This window comes from Anolis carolinensis, chromosome 6, assembly GCF_035594765.1.
Source record: "Anolis carolinensis isolate JA03-04 chromosome 6, rAnoCar3.1.pri, whole genome shotgun sequence".
Lineage (NCBI taxonomy): Eukaryota > Metazoa > Chordata > Lepidosauria > Squamata > Dactyloidae > Anolis > Anolis carolinensis.
This window is the reverse complement of record NC_085846.1, coordinates 54,173,604-54,197,327: the sequence shown is the minus strand read 5'-3', so window position 1 is coordinate 54,197,327 and position 23,724 is coordinate 54,173,604. Positions and strand designations below refer to the sequence as shown.

The window sequence follows — 23,724 nt, the reverse complement described above, 5'->3', positions numbered from 1 at the left end:
GTGCAAAGGCCCTCCCAGCCACGGCCGACACCTGGGCCTCAAGTGTCAGCGCAGTGTCCAGGAGGACCCCCAAGCTGCGGACCTGCGCCTTCAGGGGGAGTGCAACCCCGTCAAGCACAGGTTGCCACCCAATACCCCGATCAGACGTACGACTGACCTGGAGGACCTCTGTCTTGTCAGGATTGAGCCTCAGCTTGTTCGCCCTCATCCAGGCCAATACAGCGGCCAGACACTGGTCCAGTATCCGAGGGGCTTCCTTGGAATTAGGTGGAAAGGAGTAGTAGAGTTGGGTGTCATCCGCGTAGAGATGGCACCGCACTCCAAAACTCCGGATGACCTCACCCAGCGGTTTCATGTAGATATTAAAAAGCATGGGGGACAAAATGGAACCTTGCGGGACCCCACAGGTCAATGGCCAGGGGTCCGAGCAGGTGTCCCCCAGCTTCACCAACTGGGAACGGCCCTCTAGGAAGGACTGGAGCCACTGCAGAACAGTACCCCCAAGGCCCATCCCGGAGAGACATCCCAGAAGGATACCATGGTCGATGGTATCGAAAGCCGCTGAGATGTCCAAGAGAACCAGCAGGGTCACACTCCCCCTGTCCAGCTCTCTGCGGAGGTCATCCACCAAGGCGACCAAAGCCGTCTCGGTACTGTAGCCAGGTCTGAAACCAGACTGCGATTGGTCCAGAAAATCCGTATCTTCCAAGAATCCCTGGAGCTGGGAAGCAACCACCCGCTCCAAGACCTTGCCCAAGAATGGAAGGTTAGAGATTGGTCTGTAGTTACTGAGGTTAGCCGGATCCAAGGAGGCTTTCTTCAAAACAGGCCTCACCACAGCTTGTTTTAGGCCAGATGGAAATATGCCCTGCTCCAAAGAGGCATTGATTATTCTCACAAACCAATCAACTAGCCCTCCACTGGCTTGTTTTAAGAGCCAAGATGGGCAAGGGTCAAGGGCACAGGTGGTCGCCCTCACCGCTCCAAGAATCTTGTCCACATCATCAGGCTGCACAAGCCGAAACGAATCCCACAAGATCGAACAGACAGATGCCTCGGTTACCTCACCTGGCAATGCATCAAGGCCGGCGTCTAAGTCGGAACGAATCTGAGCGACTTTGTCTGCAAAATGGTGAGCGAACTCGCTACACCGAGTTGACGAGATGTCGGGTGCTCCCCCAACCTGAGGAGGGTGGAGGAGCTCCCCAACAACTCGAAACAACTCTGAAGATCTATTTGTTGCAGACGCGATGCGGGCAGTCGAGAAAACTTTCCTGGCTGCCCGCAATGCCGCGGAATAGGCCCTAATAGCGGCTCTAGACCGTGCTCGGTCAGATACGTCACGAGTTGTCCGCCAGCGGCACTCTAGTCTCCTTCTTGCACGTTTCATCTCCGCCAGCTCCCCAGTAAACCAGGGAGCTGGGGCAACTCCACGCAGCAAGAGGGGACGCTCAGGAGCGATCGTGTCTATTGCCCTGGACAACTCGCCATTATAACGAGTGACCAGGGCATCGACAGGATCGTCAGCTTCCATGGTAGACAGATCCCCAAGAGACCTCAGGAATCTCTCAGGATCCATAAGTCTCCTGGGGCGGACCATCTTAATTGGTCCACCACCCCTGCGGAGGTTGGAAGAGACGGTTAGTCTTAAACTGATCAGATAGTGGTCGGACCATGACAATGGAAGAATAATTTGCTCTTCCACTCCGACCAAACCGTCGCCCGCAACAAAAACCAGGTCGAGTGTATGTCCAGCTTGATGAGTGGGACCCGATATTATTTGGGACAGACCCATGGTCGTCATGGCGGCCATGAATTCCTGAGCTGCACCTGTCAAGGTGGTCTCAGCGTGAATGTTGAAGTCGCCCAGCATCAACAGGCGCTGGGAACCCAACACCACGCTAGAAACCACCTCTGCTAGCTCAGGCAGGGAGACTGCTGTGTCGCGGGGTGGACGGTACACCAGCAGAATCCCCAAACTGTCCCGGGTACCCACCTTCAAGTGGAGACACTCAAACCCGACCGATTGCAAAGCGACGCATCTGACCAGGGCGATGGACTGCCTAAAAACCACCGCAACCCCACCTCCCCGCCCTCCTGGCCTAGCCTGCTGATGCACCCCGAAACCCGGAGGACAAAGCTGGGTAAGACTAACCCCACCCAGATCATCCAACCAGGTTTCGGTGATGCAGGCCAGATCCGCATGTTCATCCATGATTAGATCCTGGATAATAGATGATTTACCTTTGACGGATCTGGCATTAAACAGCAGGACCTTCAGCCGGGAGGGGCTACCATGGAGGCTACCACACCTATCCTTCTCCAGGGTCGCAAGAACCCTGTTGCGCTTCTCCCTGGAAATGCGTTGACGGCAATTCCTCCTCCTCCCCCACACGACCTCGATGGAGCCACCCCCCGCCTGTTCCCCACCCCCCAAGGAGTCTGGCTCAATTGGAGCATCCTTAAGAGAATCTAGTCAGCTCCCTGGATCCAAAAGGTTACTAGACACACCATCTAACTTTACTTCAAAAGAAGGGGATAAATGGGGCCTACTGGAAAAACGTAGTGAGGTTGAAGAGGGTGAAAGTTGCTGGTCTGGTACGGAAAATGATTGGGCCAGAGTCTCTAATTGAGACTTTTCTAAAGGGGGGAGCCTACGCTGAGGACTACACATCCTATTATCTCTGGGCCTAACAGATGGTTGAGTGTGTAAAGATAGGTTGGCCACCAAAGGGCGAATCACGGGGTCCACAAATACTCTTCTAATGGTAATGCCCCATGAGAGCAGCCGGAACCTAAGGGCCCATAATTCCTCTGTTATAGACTTATCCTCAAAAGTGAAGATAAGGCGTAAAGAGCGATCATATGATTGATAGCCCTTATGGAGCCAAGTGATCATCTTTATCTTGACTGTCGTCAGGCTCCTTGAAAGAATTTGACCCAAGGACCTCTGGATCACTCTTTCCGAGGTCCATCTACCCCTGTTCAATATAGAGTCTTCAATTTGAAAAGCCAGCTGTTTCGTCTGTACAAGATGTTCATAGTAATCCTCTACGTATGGAGGAGAGAAATCCCCCTCCAACGGAGAATTAGTTATCGGCTTCACCGCTGCCAAATCTAGATCCATACCTTCCCTCCTTTGAACAGTTTGATCAACAAACAAATCATTCCCTCCCTCAACCTCGTCAATTTCTAATCTTAGCTCCTTAATACCCTTTTGGAGCCCAAGTTCTACCTCTCCCACCAAATCTGAAGGCAAAGATGGCAAAGTTAACATGACAAAGACATCCTCATTTTTAACCCACTGGAAATTCAGCATGGTTTTCTATCGATTTTGAAATGCTTTGTGGATTTAGGCCAATGTTAAAGAAATTAAAGTTATTGTTAAGGAAAATCTTAAAGTACAATTAGATTTGTATTTTGTTTGCAATTTCTATTACTTCCTGCCTTACTGAAATTGAAAATATTGCATTTGGTATGTTCCTTTTTTATACATCTTGTTAATAATCAGCCATGTTATGCAGATAAGTGTGTGTGAATACATAAATACTCACGTGCTCAATTAAAATATGTATATATGTAAGATTACACTTGGCCATTACACATTTAGTTGGCTCTATATCTGCTCTAGCAGATCAGCATGGCATATATCAAGTTCATGCCTTTCTGACATTCTAACATGACATGCAAAGGAAATGTGACTTGATTTATGTTTGATGCCAGCTGCATTTATCCCTGCATGGGTAAGTTTCTTTTATATGCCCATCACTTTTAAACTGGGCCTCTCATTACCCCGAGAAGTAGCAAGACATCTAAAAGAGTTCAGTTTGGAAGCATCAGAATGTTACACAGGGTATTTGACTATCCTGCCAGTTTTTGAGTGGACATCTTAAACTAGTCACTGTACTATTTAAAAAAAAATCTAACCAAAGTGACTCCAAAAATCCAAGCCTCTCAATGCATCTACAAACTTGGCAAAACTTCTTTCCTTATATATCCATGTCTAAAAACAGCTACACAGTTTGTCAAAGGTATATTCCATAAAAGGTACAAACTGTCAAATGAACATTATTTAAAAAGACATTGTAATATTTCTTTAGCGAGGGGTGTGCAATCCATAGAAGCATTTCTTTTCTATTCCTGACAAAAACATATTAAATAGCTATTGTCCTTCCATAAAGGAGTTTACCGAAATGAAATGAGGCATGTCAACTACCTTTAAAAGAAAGATGGAAAACGTTTGAGTGAGGAAGTTTTCAGGAATGGGGTTCTTTTCAGTGTCAGTGACAGTTCTCTTTTGACTCAGTGTTTCTCTTTACCTCTTCAATGAGCAACATAATTTGGCAGTGGTTATGCAAAATGTCTCCGAAGGCCATGAAAGGCATATTCACTACAAACACATTCTTGACTTGCCTTGATGAGAAACAACACAGTCTGAAAGAGGGACAGAGAAAGTGCCAGGAGGTTACCGGCTTTGCAGCCTACATATGCAAAACAGCTGTGAAACAACCATGAGGTGCGTCTGGAATTATTTACCCTTGAGACCAAGAACACTTATGCAGTTACTTTTGATGAGGGTTAGAGGTCTGGGATATAATTTTCTTCTATATATTTTAACAAAAACCTTCCATGTTAGAGCTTGATGTGTGGACAAAAAAGAATGGGAGGGAGAGAGACATAAAGGAAACAGATTTATGGTGGGGACAGGCAAGAGTTTGTGCTTTTACTTTGTACAACAACATATAAATATGGCACAGACAAAGCCCTAGCAATTGGAGTTACTTCAGTTTCAGTATTTCTGTGATTTCAGACTGATGTACTTATGTAACAATCGAGGTGAATATAAAATTTAAGATTCTCCACTGAGATAAGGATGTGTGTTTCACTTTATTACTATTAACATCTGGAAATACAGGAATGTCTACAAAACCCAAATAAGTGAAAATGCTCCTTTGTCCTGACGAGGTAAAAAGGGAAGAAGGGAAGGAGGGAGGGAAGAAGTGTGTGAGAGATGCCGCCTCATTTATGCTTCCCTGGCTCAAGAAAGTGTTTCTCACTGCCTAACTTGCTTTCCCTTATTTTTCTACAATAGCCATTTCTTCTACATATTCCAAGTGCTTAATATTTGCTTCTTTTTTCCTTATGGATCATTGAGGAAGATGAACTTTAACAAGCCCCCTTTCCTCACCAAAAAAGCAAGTATTTAATTTTGTTCTATAAATGCCATAGAGAGAATGAGTCAATCCTGAAATAACTACCATATAGAAAATTAGCCTGAGCTAAGATGTCTAGGGAAACGCCAAATATATCTGTTGGAAATGTATAAAATAAGAAGGGGCAATTTACCTTATGTGACTGACTTATGAAATACTGGATGTGAATATAGATCTGGATTTAAAGACTTCTAAATCCATGAACTGTTTCTTTTGGGACTGATCATTTTGACACGTGTTATGGGAGACTTTCAATGGCTGAATCTATACTGCAATAGCCGTGGCTGGATCTACACTGCAATACTATTAATGTAGTTTCAGAATGCAGAAAAAAAACATTAAACCAGGTTATATGGCAGTGTAGCCTCATAGAATCATAGAATAGTAGAGTTGGAAGAGACCTCATGGGCCATCCAGTTCAACCCCCTGCCAAGAAGCAGGAAATCGCATTCAAAACACCCCCAACAGATGGCCATCCAATCTCTGCTTAAAAGCCTCCAATGAAGGAGCCTCCACCACAGAGAGTTCCACTGCCGAACAGCCCTCACAGTGAGGAAGTTCTTCCTGATGTTCAGGTGGAATCTCCTTTCCTGTAGCCTCGTATAATCCAGGTCAATGCAGTTTATTTGCTTTCTTGGACCTTGGAGTGCTCGTGGACAACAAGTTAAACATGAGCCTACAATGTGATGCGACGGCGAAAAAAGCCAATGGGATTTTGGCCTGCATAAATAGGGATATGGAATCTAGATCCAGGGAAGTCATGCTCCCCCTCTATTCTGCCTTGGTCAGACCACAGCTGGAATACTGTGCCCAATTCTGGGCATTGCAGTTGAAGGGAAATGTTGACAAGCTGGAAAGCGTCCAGAGGAGGGCGACTAAAATGATTAAGGGTCTGGAGAACAAGCCCTATGAGGAGCAGCTTAAAGAGCTGGGCATGTTTAGCCTGCAGAAGAGAAGGCTGAGAGGAGACATGATAGCCATGTACAAATATGTGAGGGGAAGTTATAGGGAGGAGGGAGCAAGCTTGTTTTCTGCTGCCCTGCAGACTAGGACACGGAACAATGGCTTCAAACTACAGGAAAGGAGATTTCACCTGAACATTAGAAAGAACTTCCTCACTGTGAGGGCTGTTTGGCAGTGGAACTCTCTGCCCCGGAGTGTGGTGGAGGCTCCTTCTTTGGAGGCTTTTAAGCAGAGGCTGATTTTCCTGCTTCTTGCAAGGTGTTGTACTGGCTGGCCCGTGAGCTCTCTTCCAACTCTATGATTCGAAACTGGCGTGCAGTGTATATCCAGCCAATTAATGATTACAGCAACAAGATTTTTTTTTGGATGGAGATGGAAGACTGGGTGTCAAAAATGAAGGGTTAGCAGAAATTGCTAAATTTTCTTCTAAGTTAGAGAAAGCACTTTAATAACTTTTTTAAAGGACCCATGATAGAACTTTTGAGAATAAAAGATGATATGGTGACTATCAGTTTTAGATATTAGTCTGACTATTATAGGCACTTTTTGATCTTGGTCTAGATGCTGAATCCATATGATCCTTGAGGGAGGAGGATTGGAAGCCCAGTCCTCAGGAGTAAAACATGCAAATGTTTATCCTTTTTTCTCTCACACACACTGCTTAGGAGTAAAGGAAATGGGAATGCGACTGTTCTCATGTCCCTTGAAATGTACAAGCTCAATATGGGCTGAACTTCCTGGTTCCAATGCTGGTTTGGGGCTAAGAGCAATGGTAGACATTCCAGGACTGAGACCAAAGGTGCTGGTTCCAAGCTGGTCTCAAGGGTCTTTACTCCATGTGGCTTGATGGGAACACCTCAAAGTATGGGAGGACATAATGACCTCTTCCAATGCATGTATTGTAAGGCATGCCATACAGTTCCTGAAGGCCTGTTTCGTGAAAGCCTGGAAATAGCAGCATTTGCTTGCAATGTAGGACTCACCAAAGGAGTAATTAGAATGGCCATGGGTCACTGGGATCTTAGACCCTCAAACATTATGCTTCTTAAACAAGGCCCCAGAGGCCATTAAGCAACTGGAGTAATTACAGAGGAAGAGAAGAAAGAAGATGATAAAAATGAACAGAATGAAAAAGATTTTTTTGAACAGTGTTTCATTTTTAAAGAAAATGGAAGTAGAAACTGAGAACACAAGGAAGGTAGAAGGTTTCCAGCCTAGCTGCTAATGCCAGGCTATTGAAAAGGAATTAGGAAAGAGTATGAGCTGCACTGGACATAAGCATGAAAGGAAATAGGGATACCAACAAAATCTCCACTCAGAGTTCTGAAAAAGTCGTTATGCAGTTTGTGCAGGCAAGAATATCCCATTTTGTGCGAGTCACAATGAGCATGTAGAAGGAACTACTTTTAATTGAGTTACACATAAAAATCACAAGTGGATTATCTAGATGGAGGAATGCCTATCCTCCCCCCCCCCCAATAGAACAGAATGCTTCATCTAAAACTACGGGTTTGTCTACACTTGCAAAGAACCCTGGACTCATCCTAAACTCACAGCAGCCACTGGTTCAGGTGATTCATTCTCTTTGTTGAAGACCTCATAAATGTAAACCCTTAAAATTATACCACTGTTTTATCAAGTCATTTTGGTTGGATGGTCTTAGCTAATCTGCTTTAAAATTATAACGTTAAAATTATAAGGTGAAAACAATTGTAAATTTATAATCGTGCTGATAGATTTTAAGGAGAGTTTAACAGAAAAGTATTTGTAACTTCTGAACTTTCAGAGCATTAGTACATAAATAAGCAAATATTCAATTATCTGATTGCCATTGTAATCATACTTAACAATAATTGTAGTCTTTTACTACTAGTGTTGATTTTTCTAAACAGCCATTGATCTTGATGCCTAACCTTCCCTCTCTCAAGTATTTGTTTCCTGTTTGTAATTTAGCAGATAGTCAGGGAAACTGCCAAAGTTTAATGAGAAGAAGAGTTAAAGGAAAGAGTTGGAAATGCAGTTTCTTTTTAACTCCTGAGTACTGAATAAATTTAACACATATTTAAAATAAAACTTGCACATTGCACAGCACAATAATAGTATCTTGTGGGCAGATAGATAAATTAATTAAAAAGCAGAATGATAAAGGGCTCAATAGCAAAGGGAGTCTCAAAAATAAATACATATTTTTGTGTTAATGGTGGTTCTTTTTTGCTTTTAAAGAAAAAGAAAGAAAATAAATATTTCCAAATAGTAATATATGTAGGTAATCTTTTTTAGGAGTTCTGTGCATCGTGAATGAGACTGGCAGGAAACCCAGCAGTCCAGGTCATAGTTCTGCTCTCCAACTTTGTGATTTGCTAATGTGAAACACATGCATTGGTTTTGCACAAAGTTCAAATAACCCTGGAATTCCAGTGGTGTAGCACAGCAACTGAACCAGAACAAGGGCAGAACTTGTCAGGATTTAAGAGCTTTCAGCAAAACCCTTCAATTGCAGTCAGCACCCCATTCCTTAGAAGGATATCAATTATAGATAGTGAGTTGCTTTAGCAAAGGGAGTCGGCGCTGTCAGACACTAGATAGACAACCATGAAGAATCATGAATCTTTCTATTAACTGTAAAGGAGAGGGAGGCTGGTGGCAGGGGCGGAGGTGGAGGTAGAGGAAAAGGATAGATAGGCACTATAAATAAGACAGACCATCTGAATAGTTTAACACATTGCCTCTTACAGCATGCATCATGAAAGTTTTAACAGAGCTAAATCCTAAATGGCATACACATTTGAAAGTAAACCTCAACAGTGGCAAATTGCTGCAGTGTCAAAGTCTTCCAGGTGGACTGATTGTTCCTGTGTGGCTTTGTGTGTTTATGTAATTCATTTTCTTAAAGAAAGGGATAGTCTCAGTATCAATATTGCAGGAAGAGATAAATGCCAGTAATGTCAGACGTTTTTGACTTAAAAGGCAAAACAACAAATAAAAATACAATCCTGCTTCTGTCTGATCAATGCCAATGTTCCAATATTAGAAAATATGAATTGTAACATAACCAGAAATGGTTCTGAAATATTATGTGAGTGGCTAAAAAACTCCAGAGTTTATACTACTGGCACTGCAGTGTGTGGTAGCACAGAGGTTTGTACAATCCAGTTATGTATCAATTCATAAAACACTAAAGCATTTCATCTTTTGAGAAACTTTCACACATATGGGTTATGTGATCTATCACAGACTCTGCATACTAGAAAGACTGCAGAAGAGCACTTAGGGGGATAACTGCATTTTCAGGGAGCCCCCGTTAGACCTATCCATGTCCCAGAGGAAGAGTTATGGTAGGTAATACATCTTCCCTTATTATTTTTCATATTAAAGAATCAATGAGGTTTTACAGAATAGTTTGCAAAACCCTTGCTACAAGCTCAAGTAGTTACAGTCTTAAAAAAATTATTATCATCTCTACCACTGATTGTAAATGAACAGCAGTATTCTTGCTTCTTAATATCTGTATTTTAAACTGTTTTAAATTCTATTGAGAGTGTAACTATGCTTTCTTTTGCTTCAAGAAAAGGTAAGAGACTACAGGATCCAATAATACTCAGTGGTTCTTAAAATGTGCTACTGAGGGGCTCGGTACTTCCCTGCTCCTCCTCCCCCGCCCCCTAGCCACCAAAAGCCTTTTCCCCACCTCCCTCACTACCAAAAGGCTCTTTTCTTTGTTTCCCTTGCTGCCAAAAGCGTTTCCCCCCTCACCTTCTTTACCAGTGAGATCCTTTCCCCCTTGTCTTGCTTGCTTCCAAAACCTTATTTCCCTCCTGCCACTCAAGGGGTGCTTTGATTGTGCTTTTCCTGCATGGCAGAAGAGGGTAGGACTAGATGGCCCATGGGGTCTTCCACTGAAATACTGTTAAGTTTATGTTGGGTAAATACTTCATTGTTCTTTCTTTCCTTTTTTGGCATTACAAACAAGATTTATGAGGTGCATAGGTATTTGTTTATGTTTTTTTCCCCAATTGTTTCACACAAACACTCTCCATCCATCTGCCACTGGCTCAGCCTGCCTGTCAAATTTTAAAACACAATGCAAGTAAAAATTCACCCATGCCTGATATATATACATACAGTAAAACTCCGCTGGTCTGGGCCTCCGTGCAATCCGAGCAAGCTGGCTAGCTAGGTGTGCGTGTTGCTAGGTAGTTAACCAGCTACCTAGCAGCACGCATGGGGCACCTCCCAAGGGGCGAGCGCCCCCTTACGTGTTGCTAGGTAGCTTGCTATCTACCTAGCAACATACACAGCTGACTCCTTCACCATGCTGGACGTCGGGCGCCAGTGCTGCCGACCCCTGAGGCACAGACGGGCTGGCCCAAATGCCCACCGAAGGGAGAAGTTTCATCTCCGTTCAGCAGGCGCTTGAACCCAGGGAATCCAAGCCGAAGGGAGAGGAAACCTCTCAGTTCAGCGTGTGCTTGGACCCAGGGAAGCGCGAAGTGTGCCGCTTCCCCCTTCTCTGGGTCCAAGTGGCCGCCAAAGGGAGAGGAAACCTCTCCCTTCGGCGGGCGCTTGGACCCAGGAAAGAGTGAAGCGTGCCGCTTCCCGCTTCTCTGGGTCCAAGCGGCGCCAAAGGGAGGGCGCTTGGACCCAGGGAAGCGCACTTTGAGCTTCTCTAAAGGCCCAAACGCCCACCAAAGGGAGGAAACTTTTCCCTTCGGCGGGCGCCTGGGCATGGTAATCCGAGTGATCCGGGTAAATCAAGATGAGGTCCTCCCGTTTAACTCGGATTACAGAGGTTCTACTGCATATTATATATATAATATAATATAATCTATAGACATTTCCTGGGGCTGCATGATAAACTTCTGTTTCAAAAAGAGCTCTGTGGATGAAAATGTTTGACAACCCCTGTTGTATATACTAAATATTTAGACAAATAATCAACCCAAAACAACTGGGTCAACTTTTCTGTGGATCAGTGAGTGATGTACCTTAATTCTAAACAAAAAGGAACCATTCCCTTCCCTGAATAGAGCAGCAAAAGTGAAGAGCTTAATCTGTCCTAGAGGAACTGAAAATAAGCACTGATCCCCTTTATTCTTTCTACTGCAGTGTTGCTTTTGGCCTTTTTCAACGTCTGAATGGGGAACTATGGGCAACTGGCCTCCTGAGGCAATTCTAGTGCTTTTCCCTCTCAGTGGAATAACCCTTGCCTTATCCATAAATCTTATCAAAATCCATAATTTAGGCTCCAAAATCTGCCCTCAACTTATACATGAGATCAATTTATACACAAATATATATATATTATACACTTCAGTCATGGCCTCTTTAGTCTGCATACGCACATATCTAAACAATTTATTTATTTATTTAATGTATATACCACTCTTCTCTCCCAGGGGGACCCAGAGCAGTTTTATACAATGGCAGAATTAGCTGCCACATATAATACAAAATGTAATAATACCAAACAATCGTAAAACACAATTAAAAGCCAATATTCATATCCAATTAAAACAATAAAAACCATGTGACTGTTACAACAGGGGCAGTAGAACTGAGCCAAAAGACAGAGTCAATCCGTGTTCAACTTCATATTAATGCAAAGTATCCATCAGGTCATATCAACCCATATCCTAGGATGGGCCAAAACCTTAGTCCTTCAGGTGCTTCCTAAAAGACATGAGTGAGGGGGCTTCCCTAATGTCCCTTGGCAAGGAGTTCCACAGCCGTGGAGTCACCACCAAAAAAGCCCTGTCTCTCGTCTCTGTCAACCGCACCTGTGACAGCGGTGGGACCGAGAGCAGGGCATCACTTGAAGTTCTTAATCTGCCAGACGGTTCGTAGGGGAGATACGTTCTGAGAGGTAGGTTGGACCAGAGCCATTTAAGATTTTGTAGGCCAAAGCCAGCACTTTGAAATCGTGCCCAGAAGTTAACAGGCAGCCAGTGGATCTGCTTCAACAGAGGAGTCGTATGCTCCCTGAATGGCGCTCCGGTTAGTAACCTGGCTGCGGGACGTTGGACTAGTCTTTGAAGGCAACTCCACAGTCCAAACAATATGTAACAAGAGTGTGGACCACCATGGCCAAGTCAGGCTTCCCAAGGTAAGGGCACAGTTGGCACACAAGTTTAAGTTGTGCAAAGGCCCCCATGTCCACCGCCAAAACAAAGGGTTCCAGACTCGGCAATGAGTCCAGGAGGACTCCCAAATTGTGAACCTGCGCCTTTAGAGGGAGTGCGACTCCATCCAACACAGGCTGTAACCCTCTACCCTTTTCGGTCTTGTAACTGATCAGGAGTACCTCTAACTTGTCTAGATTTAACTTTAATTTGTTCACCCTCATCCAGTCTGACACAGCAGCCAGGCACCAGTTCAGGATCTGGACGGCCTCCTTGGAAGCTGGAAAAAAAGGAGTGATGGAGTTGGATATCATCTGCGTACAGATGACACTGAACTCCAAAACTCCAGATGATCTCACCCAGCTGCTTCATGTAGATGTTAAACAGAGGGGACACTGCGGGACTCCACAAGACAACGGTTGTGGGTTCAAATAGATGTCCCCTATCAACACCTTCTGGGTATGGTCCTCAAGGAAGGACTGGAGCCACTGCAAAACAGTACCCCCAAGGCCCATTCCAGCAAGGCGACCCAGAAGGAGACCATGGTCTATGGTATCGAAGGCTGCTGAGAGATCCAGGAGAACCAGCAAGGACACATAGCACAATCTGGAGTGCTATGTTCTAGACCTGTCCTGCATGCAACATGGGAGCATCCCAGTACCCTTCGGGTGTTTAGGCAACTGGCTGGATTGAAAACATATTAAGGCTGCTGTTTGCTGTTACACTGGTCAAAACCCTGGCAAACCCTTGCTGGTGATGTTGTTTCTGATGTGGTCATCACACGGTGCTCAGTCATATGACCAGCAGAAGTGCAATCGCCAGAAAGGCTCTGATGGGAAGCTGCTTCCAACTGGTAAGACAGTGGCGCATCTATTGGATGTGTGGACACTGAACTGAGCTGGATCCACCTTGATTCACCTGTCCACACATTCAAAACAGTGGAAGTATTCTGAAGCTCTCCTTGCATAGGATTAACAGCCAGAAGCAGCCCTTCTGTTGCAAGATAAGCTAAATATGATGTGGACCTCATACAACAATTTGCCCCACTGTAGAAACATCCTGAGTTGGACTCAATCAAATTCACTCTTATTTTTTATTTCTTTAAATAAACAAAAATCTTTTAAAAAATAAACAACAATTACATATTTTAAAAATGCTTATGCCCCTCTTTAGTCCCAAAAAGTTTTCAAGGTAGTTGCAGATTGCAATCAATATGACAAAGAATGCACAGCACTTTATTAAAAAGACTGAGCTGAGCCTTACTGATGCATTTTACACCTAAGAGAATGGGTGAAAAACCAGGCAAGAACGTGTGGGTCTATTAGAATTCTTGGTTGACCAGAAATCACGTTGACTGGGTCATTTTCCTCAACAGGACTACTATTAATCTGTTTTCATATTTCTGGAGGAAACAAGAGAAAATACGTAACATCCGGATACTTTCCAGCAAAGCAGTCAACCTACATCGAAGGTTTTGACAAATTAATAAGTACATAATACACACAGCCAGATAAATTACATATTGCAAATTTGTATGCATGTTTACTCAAGCAAATCCCTACAAAACAGAGTTAGTGCTGCTCTCATGCATGTGTGTATAGGATGGAGTTTTAATTTTGTCTGCATACTAGACAGCTTTTACTTGGAAATTAAGATTATATAGTATTGCAGATTGAGATTATGTGGCACTTACTGTCCAGATCCAATGAATGTAGTATATACATGTGACTGCACATGGTCCCTAGAATATGTGATAAATATCTACAAATACTGAGAAAATACAGTAGATAAAATCAGGTGACCAAAAGGCAGTAGTTAACATTAGCTTGTATGGATCCCCAAAGGGAGAAAATTATATTGAAATATGCTATAATTCATCCTGTTAGTCAATTTACCATATAAACATTTACGGTCACCTAAGTTTGAATGTCCATTGTAAAATATGTACTGTAAGACATGCAAGGAAAACAGGAAGCATGTGTTTCATTAATAACTATTTTAAGTTGATAATATCTCCTTCCTTGTCAGTAATGCTCTACAATTTTGTCGTTATTCATGGGAATTTTAGTATTACAATGCCCTCTTATTCTACCAAGTAATCCGCTTCATCTTATACCCACAACAGAAAATTGATACATAACACGCACCACAAATCCTTTAAGGCTGAGGGGGGAAATTTCTCTGTCTCCCTTTTCTATTGTTACAGTCCTGTCTGAAAGCAGTGAAGGGAAATCATACTTGGCAAGAGGTTAATAATAACTCATGTCCGGCTTACTATTACTCAATAACTATCAAAGCTCTGATTCAAAATAGTATTTTGTGGCTTACAGGATCAGAGCCATTACACTCTCTATTGAAGACTTTATTGAATTTTACACTAAGCTTTAGCTGACTGAACAGGTCAAACACTGTAGCTCAGAGTTTTGCTTTATTCGCAAAAACTCATAAACCTCTCTCCAGTCTGCAGTGCTGTTTGCAAAGAAACTTGACTCAGCAAAGGGTCAAAGAACCTGACCCTGCAGAAAAGGTCAAAAAGAAAAGATTTCAAACCAGGCTCCTGAATGCCATTAACTTACATGCACTAGCTGTTCCTGAGTGTCGAACTCCCGTGAACAGCCTTCCCAATGGCAGTTTGTCTCATAGACCACTTCAGGCTCCTGCTTGCTTTCATCTTTGTCTCCTTCCTCTTTTACTAAGGTCATTCCTTCTGGTGGTTCCTGGATGAGGAAAAAAAGTGGGGAGTATGAATGCATAGAAAAAAGGGAAAAAGCCACCTTGCTGCAAACTTAGCAGGAAAAGTGTGATGAGTCAATATTTTATTGGCCCATGCTAGGCTTTTAGGTAAAATACAAAAATGCACAGTTAAACATGTAACACAAAGAAAAAAAATTGCATTTGGGGAGCCCCATCCATATTTTTCCTCATCCTTTTGGGAAAAACTGATGGATGTCTTTGTTCTGCATGGGCTTCCAGTACCTAACTTTTAACTGCTAAATTTTCCATGTGTTTAAGTCGCACTTTCTGACTTCTGAAATGAGGGTGAGAAAAGTCAATTCCAGAATTATTTGGGAAATGCTATTATTCAGTCAAAGTCAGATGGAAACCGCAGGCTTCATACCTAAATGACTGTGGTAACAGAGCAGTGCTCTTTGGCTTCATTTACAGTACTGTTTAATGCAGTGTAGGGGGTTCATTATCATGAAGCATCCAAACGACCCTACATATGAGGGATTGTGATCAACAATCATCACCTAAAAGCAAATGCTGTCTAAGTGGTATGGAGCTCAATATGCTACTCTGAAATGGATTCCACTCCCTGAGCTTTTGTTTTTAACCCATCAGAGGTTTACAATCCTTCCTTAGTAGGTGCTCAACCCAATAATCCCTATTTAAAGAACTTCCAACCCCTTCTCCTGTCTTATTTGGCAGGGAGCGGCTAAATATGGAAAAAAGCAATAAAAACTCCCTATAAATAGAATAAAAGCAATAAAAATGCTCAATAATCATGCCTCCAGTGGTACCAGCACTGAAAAACCTCCCATCATAATCTAAACACTTGGCTAAATCTATGTAAGAAACACATTCAAATAGCCTGTCTCAAGATGGATAGGGTTTTACAAGTAATAGCCATTGCTTGGAATAGTCAGCAGTTTGGATCTGAAAAAAAAACACAGTCTCATGCAGAGCACATTACATTAGTTAAATGTAATTAAGGTGTACACTACTATGACCAGATCTGATATTCCAAGAACCGGCACAATTGGCTCACTAATCTTGGTGATGGGAACACTTCTAGCCATTGCCATTTACGGCTAGATTCAGGAGTACATCCAAACTACAATGATGGACATTTAAAGGGAATTTAATTCTGTGTTTTAAATAAATTAAGAAATTTAAAATAAATACATACATTAACATCTTACAATGTAAACAAAACACGAACATTTTACAAACACATAACCCCACCACTAAGGCCTTAACAAATATTCTTTCCTTTGCCACAAATTTATGAGTCAAACAGTAAACAAACGTCATATCCAAAATTCCTGATCAACAAAGTTGTATTGCTTTCCCTTTTCACTCTCTAAAACATATTTAATAAAAACTGACCAGTATAAATCAAAATCAGATCTATTAGTTTCTCCCTGAATTTAATCTTGTCTAGCACAAGTTGAATGTACAGTAGAGTCTCACTTATCCAACACTCGCTTATCCAACATTCTGGATTATCCAACACATTTTTGTAGTCAATGTTTTCAATACATCGTGATATTTTGGTGCTAAATTCGTAAATACAGTAATTACTACATAGCATTACTGCGTATTGAACTACTTTTTCTGTCCAATTTGTTGTCTAACATGATGTTTTGGTGCTTAATTTGTAAAATCATAACCTATTTTGATGTTTAATAGGCTTTTCCTTAATCCCTCCTTATTATCCAACATATTCGCTTATCCAACGTTCTGCCGGCCCATTTAGGTTGGATAAGTGAGACTCTACTGTATATACAAAATATGTTTTTTTAATTACCAGGAGCATTTATCTTGCCAGTTAGGTGTTAAGTCTGCATTAAGCTCCGACTGAGGATGGCTACGTGTTGGGTACAAAACTGCAGAACTTTGCTTATCATGGCCAAGCAAACAATAAGTGTCTGTATTTAATTTTCTCCATACTCTAATACAATGAGGAATAAATGCATTGGGGTCCAAGTACAGAAGACTCAGAGAGAACCAAAAACTGTATGAAAAACTGCTGAAGATTGATTAGACTGATTAAGATCGAAGAGAGAAAATAATCTATGGACCAGGACATTTTACCTGCACGCTTCCTGCACCTGGGCTGGGGAGGTCGTCATCAGGTTTTATCTTTGAACGTTTGTTATGCATCGGGTCTCCTGTACTGCTCACTGCAGATTCACTTGTGGGTTTGTTCTGCTGTATATATTTATATCCCAAAAGATACAATAAGATTGAGACTCAAGTACATTCCACCAAGCGCATGCAGACTTTTCTGAGCAACTTTATTTTGCCAGTTAGGTGTTAAGTTATCTATAGTTTATTGTCTGAGTTCATCTTTCTAAGACTAAAAAAGGCTTTCTAACTTTTCGTCTTCATTAGAGAAATCATAAAATGCAAGGTGAACCTATGTAAGACAATTTCTGGGTACAATTTCAGTCTCTGAGTACAATTTCAAGTCTACAATCACTGGAAATTTTGTCACTTCAGTGAGATATAAATTGACTTCCTTTATTTTAGCATATTATGGCTTCCTATACTCTTTGCTCAAACAGTAAGATCCAAATCTGAAATATTTATAGAGGATTGAAAACACTTTGTCAGTCTGAAGCCATGATATACTCTTAAGTAATTTATAATAAAAGATTGCATATACTGCAGCCCCAAGCTACTTGTTAACCAATCTGTTGAGTGGCTGGAGTGATTAATTGCTAACCTGACAAAGTAGTTGGCTTTTTAAAAAATGAATAGCACAGCGTACAGCCTATGTTCCCTTACCTGTGTAGACTCCGATGGACCTGAACTCACTTGGACAGGATTCAAGATACTAGGAATCCCAGGGATAGGCCTCTGGGTAGGAAAGGTTGGAGCAGGATGGATGAGTGGAGGACTGTGTCCAAAGGCTGAGCCCAAGCTTTGCTGGCGACTGATGATTTGTTGGTGCATCTGTTGGAGGGATACTGGTGTGGGAGGATATGTAAAACTCAGAGCTGGGCTGCATTATGAGTTGAATGGGAAAGAAGTGGGGGGGGGGGGGGGGAGGAAAACCAATTAATAATTAGGCAAAAATACATGTGTTATCCACATCTTTAAAATAAAGAAATTGAAATCATGTTTTAGCAGCATGAGAAGAACAGATACCATGATTTTGTGGGGTGGGAGTGGAGGTACAGTATATGGGAAATAAATGTCACTAAAAAAGAAAGAAACAAATGAAAAACAGGAAAAATAGTTGTTCAAAACGCCCCTATTGTGCACTGCATTACAATATACACTGCAAGCAATAGCAACATAGTGCCAAGAGGAAAAAGGGCACCATGCCAGTAGTGGGGGAAAAGTAGACAGAGTCATCACTATTTGAGGAGGAAGACTGCCAGCTACAAACAGCCAATTTCACCTGTGCCTGTATTTGCAGGAAGGGAGGAAGGGAGGATATTTTGAGCATAAGTGCACTGAGATTGTCAAAGACAGCCTTTCCTGAACATTTAGGATCCAATGGCCCACCCAACCCCACAGAATGCAGATCAGAGCTATCAGCATTCATTCTGCCAGCACTTATTCCACTTCGACTTTGCCTGATTTTCCTCACCATTGATATACAATCCTGGGGAAAAATACAACCAAGAAACCATCGTGTTAGTGAACCAATGACTTCCAACAACTTGCTTTATGATGTTTAATAATATTTATTACAAAACTGCTTCATGAGATAGGCCAGACACTGGGGACAGATTTTAAATGGTTGAGAAAAACTGATGTGTCTGAAATTACACAATAGCCAAGGTGAGATATAAAGATCTGTAATCAATCAGTTATATTTTAGTTTGATACCTTCACTTGAAAGCAACACTTAAACCAAAATTTCTTGATTCAGACACTATGGAAATGGTACTTCAACAAGCAATGACATCTTCATTGAAGCTAGAGACCTTTGAACTATTTCTAACTTCTACAACTTCAAACTTCTACTATTTCTAACTTCTACAGCTTCAAAAAAGATAATACCATTTACAGTGGTTCTCAACCTGGGGTCCCCAGATGTTTTTGGCCTTCAACTCCCAGAAATCCTAACAGCTGGTAAACTGGCTGGGATTTCTGGGAGTTGTAAGCCAAAAACATCTGGGGACTTCAGGTTGAGAACATTGTGTTAGAAGAATAACAAGTCAGAATAACAAGTTAGGAGATAGAATGTTAAGTTGGGGAAATCATTCCAGTGCTGATTTCCTATTGTGCCATTTATTAATACTCATGTATAAATTAACATTTTTTTTTACAAATGTCTTTAGTTCAACTTAAACAAGTAGCTATCTTCACCATTGTGCTCCTCCTTGCCTTTTGGAATGCTTGAGCAGAAAAATGATAGTGGTACAGCAGGGAAGCTCTTTGGTACTTCCCTGCCACAGCGGATAGAGAAGGGGGGCTTGATGTTTCCATTAGGTTGTCCTGAAACTAAAATTCCTCCCTTTTCAGTTGCTTAGCATGAGGAGGGGATAGAAGGTTGGTTGTCTTCCTCCCTTTGCCCAAATCACATCCTGTTTCACTTGCCTCCATTTCCCCCTTCCCCCAGCTGACAAGAACCTGTGTTTGCACTCCTGTTCTGGCTCTGCTCTGGCAGCAGCAACATATTCCTCTCTTCTGTCTCCTGGGTGGCAGTATAGCCAGGGCAGACAAGAGAAGCGCTGGAGGCATCACTCGTGTACCACTCTGCAGGCTGCTTGGGAGACAGAGGAGAGAAGCATGCCACCCAAGCTGGAACAGGAGCATGCTGACCACCGAGAAATAGCAGTAGTAGCTGCAGTGGCAGCAAGGGATGTGGTATGAGATGGTCTGGGCAAAGTGGGAGGGAGTGGTATTGTACTTGCATGAGAGAACCAATGGTGTTCTACTTGCATGAGTGCAGCCCAGAAGGGAAGGAGCTTAGTCAATCCCTAGAGAAAAACAGCAGCAAAGACACAAGTAAAGGTAAAGGTAAAGGTTTTCCTCAGGCATTAAGTCTAGACGTGTCCGACCCTGGAGGTTGTACTCATTTCCATTTCTAAGCCAAAGAGCTTGTCCGTAGACACCTCCAAGGTCATGTGGCCAGCATGACTGCATGGAATGATTTACCTTCCCTCTGAAGCAGTACCTATTGATCTACTCACATTTGCATGTTTTTGAACTGCTAAGTTGGCAGAAGCTGGGGCTAACAGCAGGAGCACACTCCGCTACCTGGATTCGAACCATTACCCTTCCAGTCAGCAGGTTCAGCAGCTCAGCGGTTTAATCCGCTGCACCACCAGGGGCTCCTTAGTAAAACCACAGAAGCAATAAATATTTAGAATTACACTAGGCCTTTTTGAATGCCTGGGAGGGAAAATGGCAGCAATGTTATCTAGAGGACAACTACGGACATGGGAATAAATGAAACCAAAAACACCAGATATTTCAAATCTAGATGATACTGAGAGAGTGAAAACTCCCATTTCATAACAGCATAGCTATTTTAGATAGATATAATAGTTAAAATACAAATATATTATTATAAAGTTTAATTTTTCATACTTTGAAGGAGGTTTTGTATTTTTAAAAAAGATGTGCATAATAAGTACTCTCTAAAAGTTCCAGGACATATTCTACCAATGAAATTGAAGGCAGTGAAAGACTCCATTCGTATATGGCCATATCCTCGTTTGACCAACAATAGTCTCTAATGTGGTTTCATACTTTCAAATTAAATTGACAGCACTGTCAAATAATAGTGTGCATAGTTATTAGAATGTTAGATGTGAACTACAAATTTTCATTAAACCCACTGGTTGCTCTTGAGCCAGTTGCTATCTCCCAGCCGTGCTAACTTCATGGGGTTGTTATGAAGGCATGAACTCAATGAGATATCTGCCCAAATTGCTTCAGACACACACTTATCCTCAGTTCACTTAGGAAAAAAGGTCAGCTGCAGAGGAAAGGTTTCTCTAAGAAGTTTTATTGAGAAGTATGTAATTTTCCTTGATAAAGAATTTCCTTGAAGCACATTGTGAATGTTTTTTAAAAAAAGCAGAAATGTTTGTTATGGCTTATTTATAAGTGGATTCTTAAATTCCCTTTTTGGTGTTGTTATAAAGATAAAACAGGAGAACTGTGCCTTTTATGTCATCTCGAAAAATAAGAAAAGCGTGATAAAAATGTAAAGATTCCTTTTTTTAAATAGCCCAACAACCTTCTGACTTCACCAGAATCTATTTCACCACTAAAGATGAGTAAACTTCTTTTAATGAGTTTTTATGTGCATATGGAGTTGAAAATGATTAAAAATATGTAATAGGCATGTTAGTTTGTATACTTTTGAATAAAGCAAAGACAGTAGTTATACCCACTTCATAATCTTGTTCCTGAGCAGGAAAGTAAGTGTGTGTGTGTGTGTGTGTGTGAAATCATTGTGTTCCATGATGAATGGCTCATACACTGTAGAATAAATTGAACAAACTGGCATAGAGCTCAGTGAACATGAAATCAGCTATTAGAAGAAAGCTTGTGAACAAATTCTGAAGCTGATATGCATCTTTTGATTAATGTCCTATCAATCATCCACAGAGGCTACCTTAGCTGATTCCTGCAGTAATCATTCATGGTCGCTTGCAGGGAACACAAGCAAGGACTAAGGGGGCTGCAATAACTGAATATTATTACCAGTATCTCTCTAATTCTTGGTGTGAACAATTACTGTTTGGGAAACCTTTCTGGCTCCTGTTATTAAAATGATACAGTACAAACTGAAAAGGGATTCCCTCGAAAGACTAGAAAAATTATCTCTTGCACTCTTTAATAGGCGAACTATTGTAATAAGGAGATCACCCCAAGAATAATGGAAACTTAAATCGCATTGCCATTCCTGCATCTCTTTATGGACTATAGTAAAACTGACAAAAATGTACAGTCAAGAGCTATAATTATTCTTTTAAAAGGACAGGGATTCTTTCACCCATTTCATATTAATATTTTCACCTAATGCACTTAACTGTAGCAATAACCATACAATGGCAGACTTCAAATTTGCATTAAACCCACCATTGACATTACAATGCATTTTGATACTTTCAGAGACAATCCACATACATATTTTTAAAAGTAAATTAAGGATTGTATTCAGTGCACACTAAATTTGAAATTAAGTTATTAGGAAAGAACTCACAACCTTCTGTAAGACCTTTGATTGCAAATAATTCATTTCTACCCTATATATCAGAAATAAATGGCTTCTGTGTGTCATTTTGTCATGGCATCATTCTTTAGACTGGAGAATACTCTGGAAAATACAATAGAGTAATGAAGTGATGACAGGTATTAGCATGCATAATAGGCTTTAATAGACATTTATTGTTGTTTAACTGGATGGGGGAGCATGCTCTTTCCCACTGGAATATTTCTACATTGGTGCTCATTGATCACTAATTTCAGTGGGGATAAAGGTTAATCCATCAGTTTCTGCAACCACATAGCACTGATAGAAATTCTTTAGGTGACATTCTGGATGGTCTGGGCTTTCCATCTCTGCAAACAAATGAGTGATATGACAAGCATGGTGTTCAAAACACATTTAACCAATTGATTTTCTCTGTCTTGTAATAAGATCTAGAGACATATGAAAGAGTGGACCATGAGCCAAGATTAAAGAAATTGCTTCACACAGAGGAACATAACACAGCAACATTATCAATAAAAGTACTGTAAAACATGTCACCCATTTGTTTTTCCGTATCTAAAGTTTGTTATTGCAATAAATACGCCTATTGGACAGTTTTCCTTTTCCTCCAGTATTTTCCTCAGTTTTAGTTTAGATAGGTTTTCAATGCATTCTTAGAACATACATAGCAGACCTTCGTTTGGTGCAATTTCTCTTTAAGTTTTGTGAAAGTGACTTAACTTGGTATAGAGTAAAAATGGATGGTCATACAGTTCTTCATATCCAAAGCATAATAAAACATATCTCAGGAACAAATTAAATGCACAATTCTGTGTATTTAAATAATGAATGTGACACAATCAAAGGTCTCACTAGTTTTTATAATTAATGTTTCATCTTGTTAGAACCAAGGGAGGCATCTAAGAGGCTGTTATTTGTTGCTGTCACTGTCTCTAGAAGATGCAGGGTCACATGGTTTCAGTAAAAGAAAAAGCACTTCTAGTTCTGATCTTGCTGACTCTGGACAGTTGTCAGGTGTAATGGGGACAGGGAAAATGACCTGTTCTAATGAGTGCTCATTTAGGAACTAGGACATTGAAGTCTAAGAGATTCTCAATGTGGAGACACTGGAAAAAAAAACTCCCATGGGAATGCTAAAGTGGAATCTTCATGGTACAAGCTTATATCAATAGTACTTTTTCTGCAAGTCCTGCAAAAAGCATTTGGATAACTGAAGGATACATAGCCTATTCCCAAATAAGTGACTGCCCGTGGCTGAAAGGTGTTTTAAGTGTGTGGATCATTGACTGAAGGACTCTCTGCCTAAGGCTATATTCACTGAATCATACAGGTCCAGTCTGCTACGTTTATTTACACAGTAAAGCAGCAGTGCCAAATCAATTTTCACCAAGGGCCACACCAGCCTTATAGTTGCCTTCAAAAGGCCGTTTGTAATTGTAAAACTGTAAAAAAAAAATGTACCTATGTAGTTGTGGCATCAAAGGGCTTGCAGACCACATAAAATTACATGCCG

At 41.5% G+C, this 23,724-nt stretch overlaps 1 protein-coding gene across 4 annotated transcripts in view; it reads right to left on the bottom strand.

The window, feature by feature from the left end:
* gli3 (GLI family zinc finger 3) overlaps positions 1–23,724 on the bottom strand; it is a 297,548-nt gene that overhangs the window by 45,149 nt on the left and 228,675 nt on the right. For 3 of the 4 annotated variants that reach the window (XM_008112872.3, XM_008112873.3, XM_008112875.3), the window contains 3 exons: positions 17,810–18,026; positions 17,114–17,230; positions 14,872–15,012 (listed from right to left, as the gene is read on the bottom strand). In XM_008112872.3, the coding sequence (XP_008111079.2) occupies positions 14,872–15,012; positions 17,114–17,230; positions 17,810–18,026 (475 nt within the window). The remainder of the gene's footprint in view (positions 1–14,871; positions 15,013–17,113; positions 17,231–17,809; positions 18,027–23,724) is intronic. The other variant, XM_008112874.3, reaches the window with a different exon arrangement.